The 16,022-nt window shown below is 39.4% G+C and overlaps 1 protein-coding gene across 4 annotated transcripts in view; it reads left to right on the top strand.

The window, feature by feature from the left end:
- PANK1 (pantothenate kinase 1) overlaps nt 1-15,313 on the top strand; it is a 49,000-nt gene extending 33,687 nt beyond the window's left edge. For all 4 annotated transcript variants that reach the window (XM_075423409.1, XM_075423407.1, XM_075423406.1 and 1 more), the window contains 5 exons: nt 5,058-5,311; nt 7,605-7,781; nt 8,179-8,302; nt 13,024-13,149; nt 13,796-15,313. In XM_075423409.1, coding sequence (XP_075279524.1) covers nt 5,058-5,311; nt 7,605-7,781; nt 8,179-8,302; nt 13,024-13,149; nt 13,796-13,855 — 741 coding nt within the window. In that variant the 3' untranslated portion in view covers nt 13,856-15,313. The remainder of the gene's footprint in view (nt 1-5,057; nt 5,312-7,604; nt 7,782-8,178; nt 8,303-13,023; nt 13,150-13,795) is intronic.
- Nucleotides 15,314-16,022: the final 709 nt, after the last annotated feature.

Raw genomic sequence — 16,022 nt, 5'->3', positions numbered from 1 at the left:
TTCACCAGCCTCGTTGCCCTTCTCTGGACATGCTCCAGCACCTCAATGTTCTTGTAGTGAGAGGCCCAAAACTGAACACAATATTCAAGGTGCAGCCTCACCAGTGCCGAGTGCAGGGGCACAATCACCTCCCTACTCCTGCTGGCCACCCTCTTCCTGATACAAGCCAGGATGATGTTGGCCGCCTTGGCCTCCTGGGCACACTGCTGGCTCATGTTCAGCTGGCTGCCAACCAACACCCCAAGGTCCTTTTCCACTGGACAGCTTTGCAGCCACTCTTACCCAGGCCTGTAGCGTTGCCTGGGGTTGTTGTGACCGAAGTGCAGGACCCAGCATTTGGCCTTGTTGAACCTCATACAGTTGGCCTCAGCCCATTCATCCAGTCTGTCCAGATCCCTCTGCAGAGCCTTCCTACCCTTGAGTAGATTGACACTCCCACCCAACTGGGTGTCATCTGCAAACTTACTGAGGGAGCACTCAATGCCCTCATCCAGATCATTGATAAAGATGTTGAACTAGACCAGACCCAATACTGAGCCCTGGGGGATACCACTTGTGACCAGCCACCAGCTGGATTTAACTCCATTCACCACCACTCTGTGTGCTTGGCCTTTCAGCCAGATTTTTATCCAGCGAAGAGTACCGTGAACATCCAGGAGAATGCTGTGTGGAACAGTGTCAAAGGCCTTACTAAAGTCCAGGTAGATGACATCCACAGCCTTTCCCTCATCCACTAGGCATGTTACCTGGTTATAGAAGGAGATCAGCTTGGTCAAGCAGGACCTGCCTTTCAAAAGAAGCAGGGTTGCAGGTTGAGGTGTATCAAAATATAAAGGAAGCAAAGTACATCTTTCATAAAGTGGAGGAGAGGTAATGTGAGGGAGTTGGAAGGAAAATACAGACTGTAAGCTATTACAAGAAATAAAAATTGGAGCAACGCCCAGTAGGCATATAAAAGCCAGAGTGATACAGTAAATGAGGCTGTTGTAACTGATAATTAAAAACTTGCAAGATGTTATGTTCCTAATGGTTTCTTACAGAAAAAAATACCATATTTCGGATGGAAAGTCCAAGAGACAGATGAACTTGTAGCGGTATCTAGGTTTGGACCTTACTGCATTTGCCAGAACTCAGTAACAGTGTGAAAATTAAAACTGGGTGAAATCTTTCATAGGCTGGAGCTTCAATGGAAAGATGTCTGCACACCAGTGCTCCATTAGGCTTCAGCCGTGCTGCATGTATGTCATGGCTGCCCTCAGCTCCTGTGTGGAGGAGTGGGCTGTTTCATGTTTTCCTTGCTGAGATGGATGTATTACTTGCCCAGAAAGAAACAAGCGTGATCCGAGTCTTTGACCTGTGCTTTCATACTTCAAAGCAGCAGCAAGTTTGTACCACTCTTTTTCCTTTTATGCTGTCTGGCACTTGAATACAGCTAAAAATTTTTTGACATTGTGCACATTATTTAAAAACAAACAAACAAAAAAACCCGCAAAAAAGCTCTTAAACTTGAGCAGACAGTACCATTTTCCAGCACTTCTTGCAAATGTGCAGCAAGCGGTTGGCTTTCGTGCTCCTTAGAATCGCATCTGTACACAGTAGCAGCAGACCTTTGGTGTGCTCTTGGAAACAGCTGGGTTTCAGGAGTTTGTTGCTGCGGTGTGGACTGTCATGGAGAAGCGTTCGCTTCTTCCTTGCTGTGTTGCACCCGCTTGTAAACGTGGTTAAAGTCCTGAGTCCCTCCTTTTGATGGTCCTGAAGAGTTCCTTGAAGTCCGAAGTGTTCTGTTCCCTCCCCTCCCCGGTGTTTTAAAGTGTAAAGAGGAATTTCTACAGTCTGGCTATAATGCAGATAAGTTATTCTTTTAAAAAATGTACATATGGTTTCCCTGTAACCATCATAAATTTTCCCTCCAGGGTCCTGTATACTACTTTGTTCCACAGTTCTTCCTCTCATAGCACAACTTTCTGACATAAAATTTTTGTAGAGAGGCAAGGTGCTGAATATAGTTACAGGAGCGCAGAGCAGGGGAAGTTGACCATTATGCTGTCTGCCCTCACATTAGGGATTGTACAGGGCTGGAAAATATCTGCAAATGCATTTTGTAAAAAGTTGTAGGAAAAATGTCCAATTAAAATGTGTTTCTACATGCAGCTCCCATTTTTGTTTCATATTTTTGCACATAAACTTTGGTTCCTGCAAGGAGATGTGGTTTGAACAGCTGAAAGATGAGGACAAGCGGAGTGTGGTAGGTCAGGTGATGGCACCAGAACAAAGCGTTTGCCTGCTCACACATTAGTTAACGATGCTTACGGGCGCATCTATTCTGTGATGCAGTTTTGCTGCTTGAGTCTTTGTGAGCAAAGAAACGAGTAGAGAAAAGGCAGTTCTGTGCTCAGGGAAGGGGACGGGGAATTGTGACTGTGGCTCTGTCATGGCTGCTTGTACAAGACTGCGGAGCTCATGGGTCTCTGGATGAAGCCAGATTGATGTGGAATACGGATGCCAGCCTTGTTCCTTCCAAAAATGAAAACCAGACTGCTGCAACAGTGCAGGAAAATAGGTTTTGAATGTGCTATAAATACCATACATGAAAGCAAGCAGTAATAGGGGTTTTCTGCTTACAGTATATCAGCTGTTAAATATAGCACAGTGCTATAAAAAGCAGAGTATATTCTTGTACGTCTTTTATATGTGGAGAGCTGGACCTAATAAAATCTCTATGCTTAGTGCTTGAAGAAAAACCTTTGATTAGTTTCTTTTGGGTTTGTCCTTAAAAAATCTGTGACTTTGTAGAAACAAGGATTTTGTCTGTTTTCACACTGATGCCGGCAGTGTTTTACTCTTAGATTTGGATTGCTTGCTCATGTCTTGCAAGGTCTCTCACCGACTCTTACCTATTTAGAAAAATATAACATAGAAGAGACAAAAACAGCTTGTGGCTGGGTATTTGACTTATGGGAGAATAGAGGTTTTGATAGTAGGGACCGTAAATCTGCTGATGACTTGTCTTTGTATAGCAGGCTTCTGGTTTGTAGCATGTTTGTGCATGCTGTATCTGTGTTAGATCATGTTTGGTCATGCTGCATCTAGCTTATACAGTAAGATGAGGAAATTAGACTGTACGGCACATAACTTAGAGGAAGATCATGGTTATAGTATAGAATCTTTCCTTGTTTTGACTAGCTATATGCAACGGTAGTTGGATTTTAACAGAATAAATAAATCCACTTAACGAGTGATGACTTAGTGGACTCCATACAACATCCATTGTGAGAGAGAGTGCATGGAGCATTTATTATGTTAGTATCTTGTATCTCTCTTGGAGCTTTTCCTCTCAGTCTAATAGCAAGAAAATGCTGAAATCCAAGATATTTGCAAAGTAGCCTTAAGGTTTTTGTGATTTCTTTTAAAACTTTTTCTCCTGGTTTCTGTTTATTCTTTTTATTTGCTGGCTAAATGGTTCAAGTCTTTTATGCTGCATTTCTGTAACTGTAATTTGTGCAGCCGTGTGGTAACCAAAAGAAAAGTATGAAGGAATTGTGAAAGTTACAGCAGGAAATACTAAAACAAGAAGAAATGATCTCCACCTGTCTCTGTTGTCCTGTGAATAACTGGATCTGTGCTGAGGTCTTTTGAGACTGTTGGTTTGGGCTTTTTTGGTCTTACTTCTTTTCTGTGATTCCAGGATCTGGGGACTAGCAAGTGTAACAAAAGGATGGGCACAAAGAGTAGAATGTTAGAGCTATGTACAAGTAGAGAAAAAACTTAAGGGGAGAGATTTAAATAGCTCAGAAGAATGTAACCTATTGGCCATGCCCATTCCACAGAAATGTTTCCTCTTTATAGTGACTTAATATAGCTTCCAGAATTAAAAATAGGAGGTAGTTAGCCTCGTAAATCTTCTCCATTAGCGGTTGTAAAAACATCCTGCAATATGCAAATATTTGAGAACCAGCTCTGTGCTGCACAACTCCCTTTTGTTCCTAATATCCTGTTGCTTTTTCTGCTAGAAAGTGGCATTAGACAAGACCTACTTTGCAGGTGTGAGGACGCAAATGACCTCAGGATTTGGATGGGTGACTTTACTATTTTTTTTTCTCCCTCTCCTCTCCCTAACACAGGTCTAAGCTCAATGTCATCTGGAAAGGAGACTTTCTACATATTGTCACTGTATCCTATTTCGAGAAAGGGATGCAATTTCTAAATCTAGTAAACAGAATGCTATGGCAAGTAGACATGTCTGTTATAGTACAGTCATGGTTGACCTGTGAGATCTTGGAGGGAATGTCCTTTTTAAGGTCTTATAATTGTTTTTCTGCCTTCCCTTAGTTATATTTTTATGACTATCTTGCTGGGGACCGAAGCCTGACAATATTTTTGTTTGGGTTTTTTTTAATGTTTTTTTTCACCAAACATTGAGGATACCCTGTTCTTCATGAAGCAGTTTAAAGTATTCATTGTAATTTAAAGAAAAAGCACGCTCAGATTACTGGTGACATACGCTTAAAAAAATAGCAAATCTTTCAAGCATAATCCTCTGTGTATTTAACGCATGTTAACGTAAGCATGTAAGGCTTTAACTATCTTATTCTTTAACTGAAGTTTCTTGTTCTTAGTGCTTCTATCGAAAGCTTCATTAAATTGCTGGGAGATGTAGTTGGATGATGTATTAAAGCACTTTGCATCCTGAGGAATGCTGCTGTGCAGGCATGTGTCAGATACTCCTCTTGGGATGGGGATGAGGGGAAAGAAATCCATCGCTTCAGAATACTGGGGTGGGGGGCGGGGAATGTTTGCTGTTTGCAGAGCAGGGAGTATCTCGAAGGCAAAGAAATGAAACGACATTACTGCGCAGCAGTTGGGAGGTACCCGTTGTCAGGCAGATAGCAAACTTTTTATTTCAGACTTTATGCTTAGACAGATCTTTGTACTGTTTAAATAGCATAATATGTTACTATTAAAGTCATTAAAGTGCTTCAGCAGAGCCTTTTGTCCTTCTCAGTGTTGTATTATACTAGGAAATGTTTGTTTATTAATTTCTTGTTGTTCTTTTCCAGATTGCTGATCTACAACTCCATAAACTGGATGAATTGGACTGTTTGATCCAGGGCCTCCTTTATGTTGATTCTGTTGGTTTCAATGGCCAACCAGAGTGCTATTATTTTGAAAACCCTACAGATCCTGAACAGTGCCAGAAAAAGCCTTACTGCCTTGATAATCCATATCCTATGCTGCTGGTTAACATAGGCTCAGGGGTCAGCATCCTGGCTGTGTATTCTAAGGACAACTACAAGAGAGTCACAGGATCCAGGTAAATTTAATTCTCTGGTTTTTTAATTCTGTTTTCTTTTGTCCTTAATAATTGAACAGATAGAACCAGACAGTGGGACTGGTAGGTGCAGCCCCATATTGTACTTGTCTTCCCTTTTCTTTTAAAAGCCCACAAGTAGCAAGGCTAGAAATATCCTAGGATTCCTTCAGAGAGGCCATTTGCATCAGGGAAACCATTGATGCGTTCAGTGTTAGAGCTGCCTTAGTCTGTTCTTGAAGTTCTTACCTACTTCCTGTCTCTTGCTGTGAATTACCAAAATAAAGCTGTCCCAGAGAACGAATCTCTCCCCTGCTTTGATCCCCCAGAACAGCCAGAGCAGTCAAATAAAAATGTTTGGGCTTAGCAAAAACCTCTTGCTTAGTAGTTACAATGTATCCAGCAGATAGGAAAACTTTGTAGAATTACCTGCTGCTGCTGGATTTTGGTAGACGAATCTCACTAGATCTCTTGTTTCCTTACTCATTGCACTAGTCTTTGGACCATGCTGGTAAATTAAGAAATGTCAGCCTGTAAAGGACTAGAATATGCTTGGTCTGTATTCTTACTTTGTCCTCAGCGTGATTTCAACCTGGGTCAGCTAGTGCTCTCTGAAATGATTTGTAGAGTACAGCTGGGTTAGAATATTCTCTGGTTCAGTAGGAGATTTAGGTGTGACTGCTCTGTGTAGGAATTCAGGAGTTCAATAGTGTGGGTGCAGAATTTGTTCTCAAGGGCAAAAAGCAGCCTGAAGCATGTTAAGGTTTACTCGATAGAAGTGGCAACAGTGCTTACTCACAGGAAACCACTTGTTACAAGTGTGTCCATCCAAACTAGTAAAACTGCCAATAAAGGTATCCCACTTATTCCTCATACATGAAAACTAAATAGATGTACTTTTGTTGTAGTAATCTTGTAAGCTTAAAAACACAAACCAACCACCAAACCAGAAACTTAAAAAAATTCCCTTCCAAAACAACAACCAATGCAGCTTTGTGGATTTGCTTTAGTCCCTTCCAAAGCTGTATTCTGTTCTTTAGTGCATGGTACATATTAATGAAGTCTCACCTGTAGACTGCACATGACTGCATATGTGTCTTCTGTTGCCTTATCTAGGGCATATCTTTGCCACGATGGTAGCCATGAGCCATTTTTCTGTATACAATACAGACAAACACAAGTTGAATGGAAGAGGTGTTGGTTTTCGTGCAATTCTTGTTGTTTTTCAAGCGTAGCCCTTTTGATATGTGTAGATGTGCTTCTGATCCTTTCCACGACGAAAGGAGAAATGTGACTGCAGTGGGCTGCTGACTTGTTATGGATGGTGAAATCAATACAGTCTTGTGGCTGGTGTGCAGAGCTTCCTACTGTTCATATGCTGAATATATTACAGTGCTACTAGGTATGTTCTGAAAAACTTGCCTAATAATTCAAGAGCACCGACCAAACAGTGTTCATGTCTGACCTCCTGTGCTTTTTCATGAAGTGCAAGTGTGGTGTCTCACTGATCCTCTTGTTTACAGTGGCTCAAGTCGGTGTGACTGCAATCAGTGCAAATAAATTAACTTTCTCAAGGGTTAAGAAAGAATGAGGAAGGATGTAGAGGTTAGTAAGTTGAAGTTCATATCTGTTAAGACTGAAGAGTCCAAAGTAGAATTGTAATGAAATGAGTTAACAACCTGTTATGCGCAGTCAAATACTCCCTGCTAAATTTCTGTAGTCAGTAAATGCTGTACTTGAGCCTGTGCAAGATATTAAAGTGACTGTTCCTTGCTCGGAGCTCTCTGGAGGGCTGAGGCATTCAGGGCTGATGCTAGCCTTGCTCTGAACAGGAGCCAACCAGACTGCTTCCCGCCACTGGCTAGGGGGACGACATCTGTCTTGACTGCCTGTCCCTGCGCAGATATTTAGCTTTGATCGATGCTTATTCTTTCATCACTGACTTAAGTGATCTGCTGGCTAATTATTCTTGCACAAGGGGAAAATTGATAGAGTGCTACAAATGGCAAACTGACATCTGTGGTGTTGGATTGGACCTTATTCTCAACTAACCCTGTATTTAGCATCATTTCTCCTATTTAAAAATCAAGGACTTAAGAGCAGTTCAGTTAAAACCGTGCTGGATGGCATTTGTGTTAAATAGAAACTCAGTTTAGGGTGTCTGTCTTCACTTCTCTGAGGGAAGAGTTGCAAGATACAGTTGGTAGCTATGTAGACCATGTTGCAAACAGGATTTTGAAGAGCTGTGGTAAAGGCTGGTTCAAGTTGCTGGTCTGAAGGAACTGTGCTTTTCTAGTCTTGGAGGAGGAACATTCCTGGGCCTGTGCTGTTTGCTGACTGGCTGTGAGACGTTCGAAGAAGCACTAGAAATGGCCGCGAAGGGAGACAGCACCAATGTAGATAAGCTGGTGAAAGATATTTATGGAGGAGACTATGAGCGGTTTGGCCTTCAAGGGTCTGCTGTAGCCTCAAGGTACGTGTTAATTGAGCTGTTTTGAAGGAGTTCCTTGGGAAACTTCGGGTGCATGCTGAACTGAGTGTGTAGTCCCTGGACTATGCGCTATGTCCATGTGGAAATGTCCCTCGGAGTGTACCGCATGGTTCATCCTTACATCTTTCACCTACTTCTTGCTCTTTTTTAAACAGGTATAAGCAATGCTTGAAGTAGTTTGCTTCCATTTAAATTACAGTTATTTTAGAAGTGTCTTTGCTCATTATTCTGCCTTTCCAATGAGATCCCTCTTCACATTTCAAATCTATCTCAAATCAATGGATATCAAATCCAAGTAAAGCGTATGAAAGGATAAAATTTAAGGGCTTTTAGCACTCCTAAGTAACTCCTATTAAAAGGAATAATCTTCCTCACACAGCTTTGGTCATATGATGAGTAAAGAAAAGAGAGATTCCATCAGTAAAGAGGACTTGGCCAGAGCTACTTTGGTCACCATCACCAACAACATAGGTTCTATTGCTCGCATGTGTGCATTGAACGAGGTAAGATAGCATATTTACTATGAGCTTAAAACCTTTGGAAACAATATAGTAAGATTATTTGAACACAAAAATGCAAATTGCTGGTGTAGTAGGTGTGTAGCTGGCCTTGGTAAATATGCATATATTTAATGTGGTGTCCTGACTCATGTGATTTGTGTTATGTGTATGCTTTGATGGAAAGTGTGATGTACTTTGGGCTTCAAAGGTGGGGAAGAGGGGAGAAAAGTTGACTGTAAAGATCTCCTTGAACCATTGATACCTAGAGCTGTCCAGTTGCTCTCAAGCTGTAATACGTAGATACTAATGCCTTGGTAATCCAAATTAATACTCTCAATTAACTTGTAGTTATTAACAGGTCTTAGTATATCATGACAGATTTTTTTTTTAATACTGTTTTGCTTGGCTCGTTTCCATACCATGATGGGTTCAAATTGTATATTTTGTTAAATGTTTTGATAGATAAAAGATCCATTGTATTGGGTCAGGGAGAAGAAAGTTACAGTTCATTTTCCTGCCTCAAGCTCCTAGCAGATGCTTGTTACATTCTTTAAGCATGATGACTGTGGATGGACTATTCCATTCATACACCTTTCCAGCTTCCAGCATTTAAAACAAAAACCCCAAACAACCAAAACCCCAAGCACCTAAGCACCTGTTTTGAGCTGCAAATTGTATTATGTAGTAACTAATCTGTTTTCTCTGCTCTCAATGAATTTATCCGGACTTTTTAAAATACATAGACGTTTTTAGCTCCACAGCATTCTGTGGTTAGAAGAAAGTGCTGCTTTTTTATTCTTTTAATCAACAACATGCCCACACAGCTCTAAAAAAAGCCAACAAAACAAAAGCAGGAAACTCACCAAACTGCCATCTGGTTACTTTATTGGGTTATGTCTAGCTTTTACCTTTATGAGAAATAACAAATAATTCATCACTAGTGGTTTTGGTGGGTTTTGTTCTTGTTTTTTAGTAAACCTAAAAGTCCTAATACTTAGTCTCCTCTCCTGTGGAAGACACTCTGTGTATCTTTTCCACTGCTTCGTTTTGTCTTTTTAATCTTTTTAGGGTTCTAATTTTGAGATCAAATGATCAGATCTTCATGCAGTATTCAGAGTGTGGTTGCGCAATGAATTTATGTGATGGCATACTGACAAATTTCGTGTTCTGAGTTCCTTTACTAACAGTTCTTAATATATTATTTTTGTGAGCATGGAGCTCGTGTTTTTAAGAAACCATCTACAGTCAGTCACTCTGTGGTCTTTCTTCAGTGGTGGTGGCTTATTTGGAGCCTGTCGTTTTGTCTGAATACTGAAGTCTCTCTCTCTTTTCCCCCTTCCATTTGTGTCATTTCCCTTTTTTAACTTAATCTTCATCTGCCATTTTATTCCTCAGTCACTGGGCGTAAGTCTCTTCAGCATTGCTATGCTGTTCATTTTTTATTCTGACTCTCCTGAATAATTTTGTATGCCAATAAATGTTAGGTTTGTTGCTAATATTCCTCTCTAGAGGACTTCTAAGATACGCCGAACAGCACAAGTCCTAGTGTGTGCCCATATCAAATGCCACTGATAACCTCCCTTCATCGTGAAAGGTGGCTACAGACAACTTTTTGTTTTGGCAGTTTGACTCTTCCAGTCAGGATGATTCTCTTTCAGTGTTCTCTTTGCTTTCAGCTTCTTTACAGTGTTGCCTTGTGGCATGGAGTTCAAGCAGCATTGTACAGGGCTATCAAAGCATGGAGAGTTGCAGCAGGGAGCCACGAGCAATGCATTTAGAGGAAATAGGCTACTAATGAAACTAATGCTTCTGCGTCATTGTGATCAAGTTCCGAACATCTTTTTTTTTGTGGGCAGGCTTGCTTAAAAACTGGACATGATGCATAGAATTTTGTGGAGGAATGTGGCTTGATGTGTAAAGTATTCTTCATTTCACAGCCAGTGTCAAAGTAGAACTTCTCCAGCACTTGAACTAAATGATTTTGTAGCTTTAGAAAATGAAAATTTTAGTAGCTTTACATACTATTAAAAAAAATTCAAACATGATGTGTTAATGCAAGTCAGCTAATCTCCAGATAGCATTACTCCCCCCCCCGAAAGCAAGCTATCATTCTGCTAAATAAACTAGAGACCTAAGTTGCCTTTGGGAAATACGACTGACTGTCACGAAGCTTGAGGAATGAAATGCCCAAAAAAGAGATTAAAAACCAGCTGAATATGATACATTCTTTTGTGGAGTTTGTGTGTATTAGATTAGGGTTATGTTGAAGCTTACTCTTAGGCTCTTTGACAAAATCAATTTATGCCCTGAAGCATGAGTTATGGTAAGGTGGTGTTTTTTTTTTTTTTCCCAGTGATTGCAGCTCTAATATTATGTGGAAAATGACTTACATATGTTCGGGGGAAAAAAATGAGGCTGGGGAATAAACGAAATATTCTGTCTGCACAACTTCAAAGCAAAGTTTGCTTGCACAAAGTTGGCAGTGGGGTAGAAAAATTCCATAGTCTGGAACCATTTGGCTACACATCATCTGCAATAGTCTGTCCTAGGCACAGCAGAACTGTGTCAAGGAAACCAGTCTCCCTGGTTTGTACTTGTCTTACTAGCAGAACATGTAAGTTGCATCTGAATGAGGCTTCTTGCAAAAATATGTGCAGGCTTTTTTATTGCATCTTTGATATGGATTCACCTATTCAATTATATTGGCAAATATGTGTATACACTGAATTGAAGCATACTATAGCTTTCTACTGCAAGGAAGTAGAACAATTTAGCAAGACCCCACGGAGTAAAAGAGTGCATGCCTTTTCCAGGATATTGTAATTTGATCAGCTTAAGCATTTCATCACCATCCCTTCATCAGTTTAAGACTTCTGTCTTTCAGCTTTGAATATTTCAGCAGTGAACAATTTAAAGTAAATTGGCAAGACTCCCTTAAGAGATTAAAAGTAGCATTTCTTCATTTTCTGACTCCTGAAAAATGCTAAAGCTGTTTTTAGTTCAGTGCAAAAATCTAGGAAACCTTACATCTTTAACATAATTTTTAACCTTGTCAAGTCAAGGAGTGTTTGAAAATAAAATTGATACGAAATTTGCATGTGTATATATGCTCTGCTATTCTAGTAGATATGACTGGTATTTTTAGATTTAAATTTTTCAGTAATTTTTATACTCTGTTAGGTACTGCTTGCTTGAATTTCTCCTAACACTAGCTTCATGTGTATATTCAGCAAAAAAAAATTCATTAAAATGAATTTCAAATATAGGTTCTGATCAATTTGATGGTATTGCATTACAGCAAATTAATTAGTTACATGTTTGTCCCTCCTTTGTCAGAAATGATTTCAGAGACAATACTGCCTTGTCAGAGGATGCGAAGTGCTGTTGGCCATGTTTAATAGTAGCCTTTTCAAATTTGTGAATTTCTTATTTTCAGCCATATAAATTCCTAGGAACCAGTGTGAATGCATGCTGATGTGACTGCAGAGTCTGAGGGTATAGATGACTATAAACCTGAATTACTGAAATAAAGTTGGTGTGTGGTTTGAGGACAGTCGGACATGTAACTCGGTCCTCAGAGAATGGATTAAGTAAATTACTGCATCTGGGTATCAGCACTCTCCAGTACTGAGTATTCAAGTGAGGGTGTTCTCTGTGGTGTGTCTCACGCACAGCACTGGACACGACAAAACTGCAGTTTGTAGCAAAGTAATAGTAGCAACTTTATAGAGTTGTAGGAATGTAGAGAGGTAACACGTGGTAATTCTAGTCTCTGTGCAGACTTTTGCTGGTAATTTTCAGCATAGGACTTCTGAAGGTACATTTCTAGGCTCCTTCAAGACTCCTGTAAAAGCTCATGCTCCCAGGATCTGGCCTCCTAATGAATCTTCTAGACCAGTTCCAGTGTATGGGCAACATCATATGGTACACCAGTTCAAAATGCAAGTGCATTTTTGTGCAGAACAAGCAAAACTGGGCTTGGTAAGGTAGGGCATTGTTTAAGCACCAGGACTGTTGCTGACGTGCAGTGATGTGCATGTCAGGGGGGGTAGCGTGTGGCTTTCTCACTGACAGCGTACTGCAGATTGGTCAAAAATCTGTATGAAAACTGAATTCAAGTGAGTTTTGAAACAAAGGAATGCAGTGCATATCAAGTATCAAGTTGGCCACATTTCACTTGCTTTTTGAAAATGAAACCACAGTCCAGATAATAGATAATGAAAGATGCTTCTTCTCATCTGTAATGTAATCCTTCTCAGATACCCTTCAGAGGTTCTCCATCTGGATTTAATCATAGTGATCTCTGGAAAATTGCTTCATTTAACAAGCAGGGGGAAAAGATGTCTTCAGTGCAGCCATGTCACATACAATTAAAAAAAGCAAAACCAATAAAACTCTCATAATCCTGTTCATGTTGGGAAGGTCCTGGGCTTTTAAGCAAATATTCATCATCTGTGACATCAGCCTCTCACTTTCTTTGGAATAAAACTTCTTTTTGTGGATTCCCCTCCCCCCCCCCCACCCTTGCGACATCTCTACTTAGTGGTCAGTTAGTGGCAGGTTACTGCAATTATTTTTTTGACTTTTAAGTCTGAAGAATTTATATGTAACCCAAAATTCCCAAATTCCCATTTAACTTTATAGTGGAGGCAGAATTACATGTTGAATGAGGCAAATAATGCAGCTGAACCTAATTTTTGCCGGTCTGCTTTTCAATTTTACAGAACATCGACAAGGTGGTATTTGTTGGCAATTTTCTCCGAATTAATATGATTTCTATGAAGGTGCTAGCATATGCTATGGATTATTGGTCCAAGGGACAGCTGAAAGCTCTGTTTTTGGAACACGAGGTAAGTTCAACACGTTGAACTTGCTTTTATTTGTAAGTACAAAAATACTGTGGTTCTTTACTTGGTGAAGTTAAAAGGGAGAGGTTCAGTGCTATTGCTTTGAAGTGAATGCACAAACTAAGTTCTGCATAAATATAGTTTCATTATAAATTCATTCGAAAATACCCCTTGTTAACTCCCTGGATTGATCATGAATCTTGTGGTAGTTGTTGCTAAATGTTGCACATCTCTTATTTTTGCTTTCTGACCGTAGTACCAGCAACGTTCATTTGTGTGTCTGGCGTACAAACCTCAACTAGAATTAATTTTTGTAAGCATCCCTTTGAGGTGGCTGTCAGATGGATGAGTTCATAATGGAGACTGCCCTGCCTCAATACAGCATCATTATAGTGGTTCTGTAATTTCTTCTTTTTTTGACAATTTTGGAGAACTGTGTAAGATTTCTCCCAGTATAATGCGCTTTCTTGGACCTAAGCAAGATCATATTAACTCATAATTCAGATACAGCAAATACTTGGCACAGCAGGGCTGATCTTATAAGAAAGGTCTTTTAATGGCCTTAACAGAACTGAAGACTTTACATGCTCATGCTTACGTCTTATTTTGGAGTGTGATTCGTTTTGTTTTGCTTTTGCCTTGTTTACAGGGTTATTTTGGAGCTGTTGGGGCTCTTCTAGAATTGCTTAAAATGACAGATGAGCAGTGATGAAGCTGTCTGAACAGATTCCTACTGCAGATGCTGCTGGATAAGAGTGAAAGCCACTACAAGGATGGAAATGAAGCCATTATGGTAGTTCTACCTGCTGGATTTGTAAATAATTTAAAATCCTTTTAGCTGATCTTTAACTTCTGGGTTTTGACCTTATACTTCAGAACTCATACTGGGAATAACAAGAAATTTTTTTTCCTGTACACTGTATTTTTTAGGGGGAAAATGTGCAAAGTGGCCAAACCTACAGATTTTATGGATTAATTTTAGAAAGTGGATACTGTTTAATGTAGGGCCTGTGATAGGAGACATCTGCTTTTCTTCTGGGGTTTACTGATTAGTGTGGTAATTTTGACTTCATTTAGTAATCACTCTAGGAGATTTTTTTATCTTATTTTCATGACGTTTCATGATTTGTTCTTGGTTTCAAATGAAACTACAAAGCTGATGGATTTTACTGTGAAAACTAGTCATTGATTTTTTGCCTTTCCTTTCCTCATTAGATGAGACACCTTTTTATTTAACATTCCCCCGATCCCCCCCAAAAATAAATTTAGAAGCTTTCTGTGACTATACGTGCTTTTCTTGGCAAGATTGTGAAAAAACTTGGCGGGGGCAGGGGCTTTAAGACTATAATTTTTCAGTAGTCATGACTTGCAACAGGAACAGACTGCTAATTGGTTTTGCAGGACTAATGCTCCGCTATATTAAAAATTTTAAACAAGATGTGAACTAAAATTTTAGTTACCGGCTTGACACTAAAATCCTGTTTCTGTTGAAAATGTCTGATCTATGTGAAGAGTTCTGTAGTACAGATGTTACTTACATGGTACGTACTTGGCATTAGATGACAACGAGGAGGAGATTGTTTTCATTTATTTGACGACTTTTCTGTAGTCTGCAATTTTTAACTTGATCTTAATTGAAGACAACTCATAATTGCATTATTGAAAGCCTAGTTTCTAAAATTAGAAAAATACTGACTGGTTTTAAGCTAATGTTAACTTTCCCTCCAGGACACTAATATTCAAGTGTTTATTCCAATACAGTATATTCTACCTTTTTTTTGATTTGTGGACCTCTCTAGATTTGTGGGGGTTTTTTTCGGCTGAATTGAGACCCCTTTGAAATCTATGTATTTAGGTTGCTGCGTAGCATGTATAAACTTGCTTTTCTTAGACACCATGAGGGTTTACAAATCAGAGGCTGAAAACCAGTCCATAAATTATTTTGTCTTGCAAAACTGTATGTGATGTCACATAATGTAAAGGGCTCATCAGAGAGACAGTATAAAATTCAGACACATGTATTATCCAATATATTTTTGGAAGGGGGTTTATTTCACTTTTTTAATAGTCATTAATTTCTGTATCTCCCAAATGCTAAAATAAATTAATATTAACTAAAGTGTTAACTTGTCTGATGGAAATAAAGACCACTACTGTTTTGACAGTTTTAACGTGTCCATGGAATTCATTTCTTCAAATCAGTGACGTGAAATGCATAACATTGTTTTGTGACACACATGACTGATTATTTTCACGGCGGTTCTTTGATTCGTGACGTTTTTTACTCTTCGTTACGTTGCTTTGGTCTTTGAAGCTCTTTGCCTGCTTTAAGTTGACTTTTTCGTAGGTAGTAAACTGCAACATGAGACAATTAGCATGTTGTAGTTGATATTCTTGTAATACTGAGCTTGAGATAAGTGGGCATAGTTCTGTTCTATGCCTCTAATTTTTCATGAACAAAATGAAACTTTTATTGTGCTTATTTATTAAATTTTGCCTGCAGCTCAAGATCGGTTTGTATGTGGGGTGTTTTTTAAGGAAGACTTCAGAATGTTGAGGTAACTGCACTTCTTACGCTAAACAGTAGAGGGAAGCACAACATCGACAATGTGGATACACTTTGTTACATCAGTGGAGCTGGAGGGATTTGTGGGCTTGGTTGGCTTGTTTCAGAGAAAGATTCCAACGCTTTCTCCCTGGTCAGTTTTTTGAAGGGAATTTGATATGGGAATATCTATCACTTAGGTGTTCTTGCATTCTTAGCATTTATAGTTATGTGAAGGAAGAACAGTGTTAAGTAAACAAATTTGAAATAGCACTTCTTTTTAAGATTAAAATTCTGTACTCCTCAGAAAATGAAAAAACAAAAATGTTGA

This window comes from Opisthocomus hoazin, chromosome 6 (assembly GCF_030867145.1).
Source record: "Opisthocomus hoazin isolate bOpiHoa1 chromosome 6, bOpiHoa1.hap1, whole genome shotgun sequence".
Taxonomy (NCBI): Eukaryota; Metazoa; Chordata; class Aves; order Opisthocomiformes; family Opisthocomidae; genus Opisthocomus; species Opisthocomus hoazin.
This window is presented reverse-complemented; position numbering and strand designations above follow the sequence as displayed.